The sequence below is a fragment of the Dendropsophus ebraccatus genome, chromosome 6 (genome assembly GCF_027789765.1).
Source record: "Dendropsophus ebraccatus isolate aDenEbr1 chromosome 6, aDenEbr1.pat, whole genome shotgun sequence".
Lineage (NCBI taxonomy): Eukaryota > Metazoa > Chordata > Amphibia > Anura > Hylidae > Dendropsophus > Dendropsophus ebraccatus.
The window spans coordinates 73,669,645-73,681,993 of NC_091459.1; the positions used below are offsets into that span (position 1 = coordinate 73,669,645).

Here is a 12,349-nt window from a genome sequence, read left to right on the forward strand (position 1 = left end):
ATACGGCTATTTTAAACACACCCATTTGCTTTTCAAGGGTTCTGAAGAGAATATAATTCACATTTACCTGTAACAAAATCAACGTATCCACTCAGCATTTACTTAAAAGCATAGAGTGCCAAACTATTACAATGCTCAGCCAGCTGAAAGGATTTTAAAATATGTTCTTGACACAAGGAACACATCAAGCGTGGTCATTGCTAATGCATTTTGTTCCTTTCTAGAAATCCACATTCCCACTCTCATTGTAATAGCAACTATAAATTCTTATTTTCAAAAAGACCTAACTAAGGAATCAGTTGTATGAATCATTTGATTTCACCATGCTAATCTCTTAGTACAACAATGAGACAATTTGCATGAAATAATCACAGTATAGTAGAGGCAGTACATCAGGGTTACATTTACCTTGAATAGGTGTCACAAAATGTCTGCTAAGATAGAAAATATACTGGGATTTGTTTTATTCATTTTTTTTATATATACAGGGAAATAATAGTGAACATAGTTTTTTAATTTAAAAGTGCTTCAATTTTTCTTTCCATGTTTTTTTCATCACTAAGCAGTGTGCACTTTTTAGTATATAATGTTGACAGTTTTTTTTTTTTTTTTTTTTTAGAAGTGTCCCTCCTTGACCAAAGTCAGATCTTAAAGCGACTCTGTACCCACAATCTGCCCACCCCAAACCACTTGTACCTTTGGATAGCTGCTTTTAATCCAAGATCTGTCCTGCTGTCCGTGATGCAGTTATTGTCCTAAAAAATAACTTTTAAACTTATAGCCCCATGCCCTACGGCCGGGGCTTAGAATATGTGCCCTAAATTTGCACCACCCCACTGTCCCTCCTCCCCACCCTCTTCATCATTAGGAATGCCACTGGAACATTTTCTCCATGCTGAACATTTGCACAGGTGTCTTAAAGATCCAGCCCATGTGCCGGGCTGACACAGCTGACAAATCGTAGGCAATCTGCCTGGAGCATTCCTAATGATGAAGAGGGACAGAGAGGGTGTGCCAACCTAATGCATACACAATCTAGGCCACTCACGTATGCATCACCTGCCAAATGGACAGATCTTGGATTAACACCAGCTATCTGAAGGTACAAGCGGTTTTGGGGGGGGGGGTCAGATTGTGGGTACAGAGTCACTTTAAATAATGTTGAGTGGACCTGCTAAATGGTTCAGGTTTGGCAACATTATCTGGACACGGATACTCAGCATTTGACTCCCAGAGGCTGGAAAACTTGGATGCTGCCCTGTATCTATGTTTTCAAGGCTTCCCTAGGGTGGCATCGAATTTTTCCTGCAGCTGGTAGTCAAATGCTGAGTGTTAGAATTTTACCAAACCCAAACAATTTGGCAAATCTGCTGAACATTTGTCATAAAGTGTTTTCTGACAGAAGATATTAAATTTCCCTAAAGTGCTATCACTGAGGAAAATAAGCATGACAAATCAATGGGCCAAGCAAATACTATAGGTCCAGATTTATCAAACTGTTTAAAATAGACGCGAGTGTAAGCTGCCCATATCAGCTTATCACAGGTTCACTTATTGCACCATAATTTTTTAATTTTTTGTTACCACACTGGTATAGGCTAGGTTCACTCTATGTAAGGCTATGTTCACACAGTGTCAAGAAAAGAGAAAAAGTGTCTGCTTTTTATATTTAAAAAGACATTTGTTATTGCCACAATGTTATTGACTTCAATGCAATACATTGAAGTCAATTGAATGACGGACTTTCAGTGTGCACAGTGTATAAAATGATGGACCTTGTCTGTGCGGGGACTGTTTTCTAGTTGTTCACACAGTTTTCAATTTTTCACCGTCCTTTCACCATTTTTACTATTAAATTGAATGGACGTTTCAATTAAAGATACACCCAAAGACCAGTAATTCTACCTAAACTAGAATAATGTACCAACAGCTGTCATTTCACTGACGGCGGCCAGACAGTGAAATGATGTAATGACGTAATTTTTTTCTTTTAAAAAACAGAGAAACATAGTTTAAAAATGACTGTTGTCTTTTATAACAACAGCTGTGATTGTGTAAATAACGTCCGCTATTTTCAAAACAACGTCTGTTATTTGCACAATTATGGCTGTTATTATAACAGATGGACTTAATTCTTACATAGTGTGAACCAGGCCATAGAAGGAAATTTTTGATCACTTTGCAGTCATCTTTTTCTGATAATGTGACAAAAAAGCAATTCTGATGTTGTTTTCTTTTTTCCTTTCTGTGTATGAAAAATATCTATATATTTTTGTGGTTTGGACAAATACACATTTTTGCATATTCTATTAACATATTTTTATTTGTAAAATGGAAAAACTTTTTTTTTTAATTTAACTTTAATGGCTTCTAAAAGTTGAGGAGGATAAAACAAAAACATATTCATGAAAATTGGTGCTGTCTACAAGACCAGAACCAACTGTGTCCTTAAGGAATTAAACATACACTTTTTTAAATTTATTTCTTTATACCCTAATAGGTCTTAATGTACTATATTACTGAGGGTGAAAGGAAGGTTCAAGATTTAGCTTATGTAGAGTATATTATAAAAGGACTGAAATGGTTTTATTTCATATAAGTTTATTTTTTTTTCCTAAGCTTTTTTTTTCTGTACAGATCACAGAACTCGCACATAATTACTTTCCTACCTTGCCCCATTTGTAAGAACCAAAGTTGCCAAATGGATTTCCTCCCCATGAGCAGAAAATTATTGTTCTGTGGGGTCGCCATCCATTCTTCACTTTTAACATTATAGAGCTGATAATGGAAGTCATTGCAGCTACACCACTGATCCACTCTTGAGTGTTTCTTCCAAAGACCTCAGGATGGGGGCCACCAAGTATGATGTACCTGTCTGAAGAAACACAGGTGAAAAGATATTAACTCACAATTACTGCTGCAGGAGGAAAATTGAAGACAAATCAAAAAGACGTATAATACAAATGGTAACAAAAGAGGCCGAAAAACTTCAAAAGAGATTAAAGGGGTACATCCATCTCAAGGAACATCAGTGTCAGATCACACCATCCGTCATTTGAGCTAAAGTGGACTTTATGGGAGATGACCAAGGAGGACACCATTGTTGTAAAAAATATCATAAAATAGCCAGACTGGAACTTGCCAAACTATATGCATCTTTGGAAGTAACCTTTTGAAAAAGGCACTCTTTAACCCCCTAGCGTCCCATGACGTACCTCATACATCATGGCGGTTCAAGGGGAGTTGAGAGAGGGGTCCCGTTGGGACCCCGCTCTAAATAGCGCCACTCCCGACTCCTGTGTGCAGCCAGGGAGCAGCTCTATTAGCTGACGCAGGTCCTGTGGTTGCACCAGCTAATTAAGCATCTAAATACAGCTGTCAAACCTGACAGCTGCATTTAAATGCTGTGCTCTCAGTCTCCCAGGTGTCTAGTGGGACAGATCTAGTGGGTGAGATCCATTCTTCTGGCTGGGCCTCATCGTCGCAATGACACTGATCCTGGCTCGGCAATACATTCCTCTGGTCTGCAACAGGCGAAAGCAATGTATCACTGATCTAATGGATCATTGCTGGGTATACACACAGCATCGATCTCTATGAGAGATCAGTGCTGTGTATATAGAAGTCCCCCAGAGGGCTTCTAGTTAAAGTGAAAATGTTTTTATATTAATAAAAAATCCCCTTTCCTAATAAAAGTCCAAGTCATCCCCCTTTTTCCCATTTTATAAATATAAATAAATAAGTAAATAAACAAACATGTTTGGTATCGCTGCGTGCATAATTGCCCGAACTATTGAATTAACTCATTCCTGATCTCGCATGGTAAACGGCGTATGCGTCAAAAATTCCAAAGTACAAAATTACTAATTTTTGGTGGCATCAAATCACAGAAAAAAATGCAATAAAAAGTGATCAAAAAGTCGCATATATGCAAACAAAGTACCGTTCATGGCGCAAAACACCTGACACAGCCCCATAGACCAAAAAATAATAGCGTTATAAGGATGGGAATAGTGCGATTTTGAACACATTTAGTTTTTTAAAAAAAGGTTTGATGGGAGGAACATACATAACATTTTCAATTTGACAGCACTAATGATTTTTTTTTTCAGTTTTGCAGCATATTTTATGGGAAAATAAAGTCTCTCATTGCAAAGTAAAATTGGTGTAGCAAAAAATAAGGGCTCATATGGGTCTCTAGGTGAAAAAATTCAAGCGCTATGGCCTTTTAAACTTAAAGTGGAAAAAGCAAAAGCAAAAAAACAAAAATTGGCTTTGACGTTAAGGAGTTAAACACAAGACAACTGGAGCAGTTTTCTTTTTGAGGAGTGGGCCAACATACCTGTCGAGAGGTGCAGAAGTCTCATTGATAATTACAGGAATTGTTTGTTTACAGTGATTGCAGAGAAGTTATTCCTGTTTTCATTGTGGGTTTTCTTTTCATTAAACGAGGGGTACCAACAGTTTTGACCACAAGTGTATGTATATAAAATATTAAAAAATTATACCATACAGAATGTACAAAGAAAAAAAATTGCACAGTTCTACCAACAAATAAATGAATAACACTTAAAAACAGTGTGTTGACTAGAAAATAATATCATTGCCTTATTTATAATCATAGAGCTGACGTTAGAAATAAGTCATGAACCACAGCATATCTAAGCTCTGTACTCAAGAACATGAGGAAGCCCAGCACAGGTTCGTTCAGCCATCAGTTATTGAAGGTGTTTGGCCACCTTGGACCACATGGGGCTCAGTTGAGCATTAAGCTTGATCAAGCACCCTAATGCTCAATCGAGTACTATGCTCACTCATCTCTAGTTTATACTAGTGACAAAGCAAATGTTTTCAAGTTTTGTTTTAAAAATTTGTGAAAAGAAAACCATCATATGCTCACCTGTCTGTAATCCCCCTGGTGTCCTCCTTTGTCTCCGATGTCTTCAGCCATCTCCAGCTCCCTCAGAAAGTTACTGACTGAGACAGGACAGCAGGACGGACAGTGATTGGTGGCCTGTCTCTCTCCAGACAAGAGTCATAACCTGCTAAGATAATCACTGGCCACTGTGCTGTTTTATCTTTGTCAGTCACTGATTGGCTGAGCGGGCTGTCACTCTCATCCTTGGTGAGTGGGCTGGAAGTGGCTGAGGATACTTGTGACACAGAGAAGGACACCAAGGAATCGTGGACAGGCAAGTATTTCACCAAAACTGCACAAAAACAGCTAAACAAATGTAATTCTTAAGGTTCGGTTAAGCTTAAAAAAAAAATTAAACTTGGCTAACTGAATTTTTGCAAACTTTGCTCATCTCTAGTGTGCACCCATGAAGACCTTTAATGATAACACTTGAAACAGTGCCTACAGAAATCAATCCAGCTTTTCCAGCACAAAACTGATATTTCTCTGATCGATCACTCGGTAAGTTCTTTGGTGGATTAAAGCAGTTTAGCCAATTAAAGGACCTTTTAATACATCATAGTGTTGTACCTCCAGTGGCACAACAGAAATAGGTGAGTGCATATAACCAGGGGGAAAAAAGCTCTGTTTCTTCGAGGATTATTTGAGGGAAAACTCTTAGCACATGCAACAACTGGACCCTTAGGGTCAGTTCACACGTACAGACTCGCAGCGTAAATCTCGCTGCGAGTCTGTCAGGTCCTGGAAGTTCACTGTCATTACATACTCACAGCTGTCTGAACGGCCGCTGCGTGTATGTAATTCTGCCGGCCCCTTAACCCCTTCTGCTGCCACCTGGCTCCCGCTCCGTTCCCTCTCTGTATACATTACCTCCCCTCGCTGCATAGGGTCCCGGCGTCCTGCTCTCCCGCCCGGCCAATCAGTGTGTTGCCCAGCCCCAGCCACTGATTGGCCGGGCGGGAGAGCAGTATGGCGGGACCCTGTGCAGCGAGGAGAGGTAATGTATACAGAGCGGGAGCCCGGCGGCAGCAGAAGGGGTTAAGGGGCCAGCAGAATTAATTACACACATCGGTCGTTCAGAAAGGGTCCAATTCCCATACACACAGTAAATGGGACCCATTCAGCTTCACACTACTGGATCTGCAGAGGATTTTGCTGCAAACTCGCAGTGTGAAATCCGCTGTGGATCCAGTACATGTGAAGCTACCCTAAAAGGGGTTTTCTGGAAACCAAAAAAAGGTCCTAACTGTTCTGTTCTCTGGCACTACGCTTTCCGTCTCTGATGATTGCTTCTGAAATAAGAGGTAGAAAAGTTGCATGTTGCAAGCCTTGCATGCAGGCAAAACCATGCCTGCACACAATGTCCAATAACTGTCTGATGTCATCTTGATATTGGTAACATCGGACAGCTATTGGGACAAAACATTGCCCACAATATGCTAATTCCCCCCTCTTGTTTCAAAGTTATCAGAGATGGCCAGATTAAGGAACTGTCATGTCGTTAAGCAAAACAGGTAGGACCTTTCTGCTCCACAGACATTTACATGGCACATGCCAAAATAGTATCCTTTTGACATGTTCCAAACCAAAAAAAATGTGTGCCTATATATTTTCTTTTACTGTATGTTATAGCTTAGCAGACCATGCTATTCTACTTTATAAAAAGAAATATAGTAAGAAATAGTATACTGCAATGTATAACTTTTTTTTTTTTTTTTTTTTTTTTTTACAATGGGAGCTTATTGGCTTCAAAAACTTTCCTGGTGTATACCTCCAATGGTAGGATCAAATACAATGTAGACAAAGCCCAATGCACAAATACAACCATTTTCTAAATAAACATAATGTTATTGTCATCATTTCAAAGTTTATTCTTCTGTCAATAGTAGCAGCCATAGAGCAGAAGGTTTTTACTTTAGGTAAATACTAATCGAAGGATAACGCCACCGCAGATTCACAATAGCTCAATAGTAATAAACAAGCTTGATAGAATTCTGCCTTTGCCTGCCTTTTTTATATTATGTCTTTGCAGTAAAGCTTCTGACATGTGTTTACTGTTATGTTTCTCTGCTCTAGCATTTGGCTTCTTAATTAATTGCCCCATTACTACAACAATTTTAAAGTGAAGTTCTCCAAGACAAAAAAGTTTTAGTTTTTAACCTTCATTGCCTAATTTAACATTTCTTTTTTCTTTTCCATCATTTAATTATAAGCCACAACAAGAATAATACAAATTTTAAACTCTTTAGTTTGTTTTAGCTGCTTAAAAGTAAACCAAAGAACTATAATTGCACAAGTAACATATTAAAATTAGGTCTCTAAAAAGAAAATATCATTTGGATTTCCAAACTTTTCCGGTTTTATAGTTTCATTTATATATTTATTTAATTTCTATAAACAAACAAGATTTCATTAAATTCTATATCAAGTTTGAAATTATAGCTGCTGCATACATTCGTAAACTAATTTACAAAGTAGACATTTAATTCAGAAGTGCTACATTGTCTGGTATTCTGATCCACAAAAGTAAAAAAAAAAAAATAATAATCTGAATTTATTAATCCAAGTAATAGATTCATTTAACATCACTTTTCAGTCAATTCAAAATCGATGGCACTTTTCAGTAGAACAACATGCCAGTGTGATTATAAGCCTTTTCGTTGTTGTACCTTGGCTGTGCTATGGATGTGTATGTCTCCCCTTAGAGATTGAGGAAGTTTGTTGCAGTATTTACTATGACTGTTCCATTTGAACGGAACTTGCAGAAGTCTATTCACATGGTGCAGACACAACCCCATTCAAGTATGGAAAATACCTGTAGTCTTTTCCATAGTTCCGCCTGTTCCATAGACTTAATGATATCCTCAAACTAAATCTGCCATCAGTGGATGGCGGATTTAATTTGAGAATATCATTGTTTCTATGGGACAGGCTGAACTTCCGCCCATATTTTGTAGTGTGCACATACCCTTATACAGTTAGATGCTTACCATGAGACCAATTGACAATCTTTCCTAAAGGCCCTATTGCATGAAATGATTATCAGCCGTATGCGGCTAATATCGGCCGATACGGCCAATGATCTGCTTGTGTAATAGAAGACAATAGAAGACTAATTGTTGCAGTCGTTTGTCTTTCAACATGTTGAAAGACAAATGACTTAGAGGCGATATGCTGCTGTAGCACCACGGCAGCAGACTGCTGTTATCTGCTACAGACTGCCTGGCCGATCTAGCGGTCACCCGACCAGCCCCCCCCCCCCCCCCCCCCCCCAACTTCCTGGGGAGACTGCTGGCATAATGTATACAATATTCTTATATTTTACAGGAATGTCATTTGAACTCTTGAACCCCAGAATTGTGAAATTCTTTGTGGTTATATGAAATTCCCAAATTGAACCAGAGGTCTTGAAGGACTCAGAAGAAGAAAAAAAAAATCGAGTAAAGTACTAATGTACACTGAAAGTTTACTAGTGACAACATAGAAAAAGACTGCCACTGCTTGGGGACTAAAGGAATACAATGATTTTCAGCCTAAGCATTGGGCTCACTGTACTCAGCATACCTGAGCCAAAAGTCCCATGTTTTCAATGCAATGCAAAAAAAATATATGAAGTTTTTTTTTCTGCATACTATGGATGCCCTGGGTATCACGTTGACCAATGATATAAGACAAAGATGTACTGCATTGTCATGATTGGACATTACGCAGAAGCCATTCTGCCATTACATAACTACAGTATCTCAAAATATAAAGGTTGGAAAGATATAACAAAATACTTTTATTAATGAAAACATTACTATATTCTTTTTATATGATTCATCTTTTTGTGGAAGTGTAATGGGCAGGTTCAAGCAGTAAATGGGCCAGAAATAGCACTGTCACTTATTTGCGCTGAGATTCTAAATAAAGATTAGTGGTGCAGCACAAACTGCTTAAATGAGTTTAAGATGATATAGATTGCCGTTTTAGTGGAGCATTCCAATTTTTCCAAATCACAGGCAATCTATCATGGAAAAATAACAGATTCATATCTATGAAATCAAATTAGTTGCCAGTTTATCCTTTCAACAGGAAGCTCTTTGCACTCCTCAGTCACAAATCATATGGAGAAGTGTGTTATTATGAATAAATACACCAATGAATACAACATATTAAGCAAAAAAGCCAGAGGTTGCTGTCAAGACTGATTGAAGATATAAAGTTTAATTATTAAAAGCAGGTGCTTAACATGGATTGCATTCAATACTGGAAAGTAATGATCTTTACTGGGAGACTGAGATGTACTGTATTGGGGAAAACGTTTGTAACATATACATCAGAGTAAAAATGCATATGTTCTTTTGCTATTACCTTCATCAATATGAGGTGTGACAACAAAAAAAATGATATTCAAATGTGAGGAGAATATGAGCATTCATTGGCTGATGGTACCCTAAATATTTCAAGTCTTCTCCATCTGTAAACAATCTTCCAGAAAGAGGAATATTTGATGGTTGATAATTATTAAGCTACTAGAAAATGTACCCGGGTGCCCGGGTATAAAGTGTCAGTGTGGTGATTATATTTGTTCCAAGGTCGCCCAGGAGGCAAATCTATGCCCTAATTTTTTTTTTGTTAAAGCGTAACTGTCATATTTTTTTTTTATTGCAGAAATCAGTAGTATAAGCGATTTTAAGAAACTCTGTAATAGGTTTTATAAGCCAAAAAAGCCTCTTTCTGTACTCAAAAAGCAATTTCCCAGCCTCCCCCCCCCCCCTGACTTCTTATCTGTGCATTATCAGGCAAACACGTCTTAATTACAGAGAAGCCAGTGTAGACGGGCTCTGCTCTCTCCATTCTATCCTTATGGAGGGGGGAGGGGCCGAAGGAGATGAGGGAGCAGGAAGAGGTGACATGAAGGTCAGCTGTTTCTAAACTGTCTGGGCATCTAAACCGCAGAATTCTGGGGTCAGAAAGGTCAATGCTTATCTATGAACTTACTGAGAGAAGATTGCAGGGTGTTGTGCTGTGCAAGACTGCTCCGTCACTCCTAACAGCCCCTTCCCTCTCCATTGCCACATAATGGAATCAAAAATCCTGCTTCTTCTTATGTGAGGGGGGAGGCTGGGAGATTGCTTTTTCAGTCCAGAAGGAAACTCTTTTGGTTTATAAAACCTATTACAGAGTTTCATAAAATCGCTTGCACTATTGATATTTAATGTTTTTAAAAAAATGACCCTAAAATGACAGTTACGCTTTAAGGGGAAATCACCAGGAGCCCTTTATACCCCTTTATACGCTATATACCCCAACAGTTCTGCACTGTTTATGTAAATTGTAGGTTAGAAATAAACTAAAAACTTTAAAGAAGAAGTTCGGCGAAAATTTTTATGAAAGTATTGTATTGCCCCCCAAAAGTTATACAAATTACCAATATACACTTATTATGGGAAATGCTTATAAAGTTCTTCTTTCCCTGAACTTACTACTACATCAAGGCTTCACTTCCTGGATAAAATGGTGATGTCACGACCCGACTCCCAGAGCTTTGCGGGCTGTGGCTGCTGGAGAGGATGATGGCAGGTGATGCTTAGTGTCCCTCCAGTGCCCTGTTTCCCTCAAGGTCCCCCTGCAATCATCCTCTCCAGCAGCCACAGCCTGCACAGCTCTGGAAGTCGGGTCGTGACATCCCCATTTTATCCAGGAAGTGAAACCTTGATGCAGCAGTAAGTGCAGGGAAAAAAGGACTTTCTAAGCATTTCCCGTAATAAGTGTATATTGGTGATTTGTATAACTTTTGGGGGGCAATATAATACTTTCATAAAATTTTTTGCTGGACTTCTCCTTTAAACATCCTAAATACCTAATAGCCAAACTGAGATGCCATCATGTGATCAGACTGTATACAAAGCCTGGTTATATACAACATTGGCAGTTTTATATACAGAGCCTGGTTATATACAGTACAACATTTTCAGTGTTATATACAGCCTGATTATATAGAAACATTGACACTGTTATACAGTACACAGCCTGGTATACAACATTAACAGTGTTATACTGAGCCTGGTTATATACAACATTGGCAGTGTTATTTACAGCCTGGTTATATACAACATTGGCAGTGATATCTACAGCCTGGTTATATACAACATTAGCAGTGTTATATACAGCCTGGTTATATACAACATTAGCAGTGTTATATACAGCCTGGTTATGTACAACATTGGTAGTGTTATGCTGAGCCTGGTTATATACAGTACAACATTGACAGTGTTAGTGGAGGTCCTGTATATCTGTAGTATATAGTTGGTGGAGGTCCTGTATACCTGTAGTGTATAATTCTGGGGTCCTGTATACTTGTAGTGTGTAGTTTGGGGGTCCCCCCGCCGACGGCAGATCGTGTGTGTGTGTGCAGAAAACCTGCAGCTTATAAAAATAAGTGCATACACAATCCTGCATCATCATAATCTGGCCCTCTTAGGCACTACCTTTCATCCTTGGTGAGGACAACACAGAAGAGGTTTTAAAGTTTCTAATACTGTATACACTCCCCCCCCCGCCTTGCAGGTAGCCCCTGTACTGTATACACTCTGCCCCCCCCTTGCAGGTACTCCTATACTGTATACACTACCTCCCTGCAGGTAGCCCCCATATTGCATACACTCCCCCCGCAGGTAGCCAAAATACTGTATACACCCCCACCCCTACGGGTAGACCCCATACTCTATACACTCTGCCCACTTGCAGGTAGCCCCCATACTCTATACCCCCCTGCAGGTAGTCCCTATACTGTATACACTCCACCCCTGCAGGTAGCCCCCATACTCTATACACTGCCCCCCTGCTTGCAGGTTGCCCCCATACTGTATACACTCCACAGGTAGCCCCCATACTGTATACACCCCCACCCCTGCAGGTAGCCCCCATACTCTATACACTCCCCCCACTTGAAGGTAGCCCCCATACTCTATACACCCCTACCTTGCAGGTAGCCCCTCCATAATCTATACACCCCCCCTTGCAGGTAGTCCCTATACTGTATACACTCCACCCTCCTGCAGGTAGCCCCCATACTGTATACACTCCCCCCTTCTTGCGGGTAGCCCCCATATTGTATACACTCCCTCCTGCAGGTATCCCCCATACTGTATACACTCCCTCCTGCAGGTATCCCCCATACTGTATACACTCCCTCCTGCAGGTATCCCCCATACTGTATACACTGCCCCCCTTGCAGCTAGCCCCAATAGTGTATACACTCCCTCCTGCAGGTATTCCCCATACTGTATACACTGCCCCCTTGCAGATAGCCCCCATACTATATACACTCCCCCTTCAGGTAGCCTCCATGCTGTACACACTCCCCCCTGCAGGTAGCCCCATACTGTATACACTCCCCCCCTGCAAGTAGCCCCCATGCTGTATACACCTCCCTAGGTAGCACCC

The 12,349-nt window shown here is 39.8% G+C and overlaps 1 protein-coding gene across 3 annotated transcripts in view; it reads right to left on the reverse strand.

The window, feature by feature from the left end:
* NAALADL2 (N-acetylated alpha-linked acidic dipeptidase like 2) overlaps positions 1-12,349 on the reverse strand; it is a 712,309-nt gene that overhangs the window by 146,339 nt on the left and 553,621 nt on the right. For all 3 annotated transcript variants that reach the window (XM_069975168.1, XM_069975167.1, XM_069975169.1), the window contains exon 8: positions 2,670-2,875. In XM_069975168.1, coding sequence (XP_069831269.1) covers positions 2,670-2,875 — 206 coding nt within the window. The remainder of the gene's footprint in view (positions 1-2,669; positions 2,876-12,349) is intronic.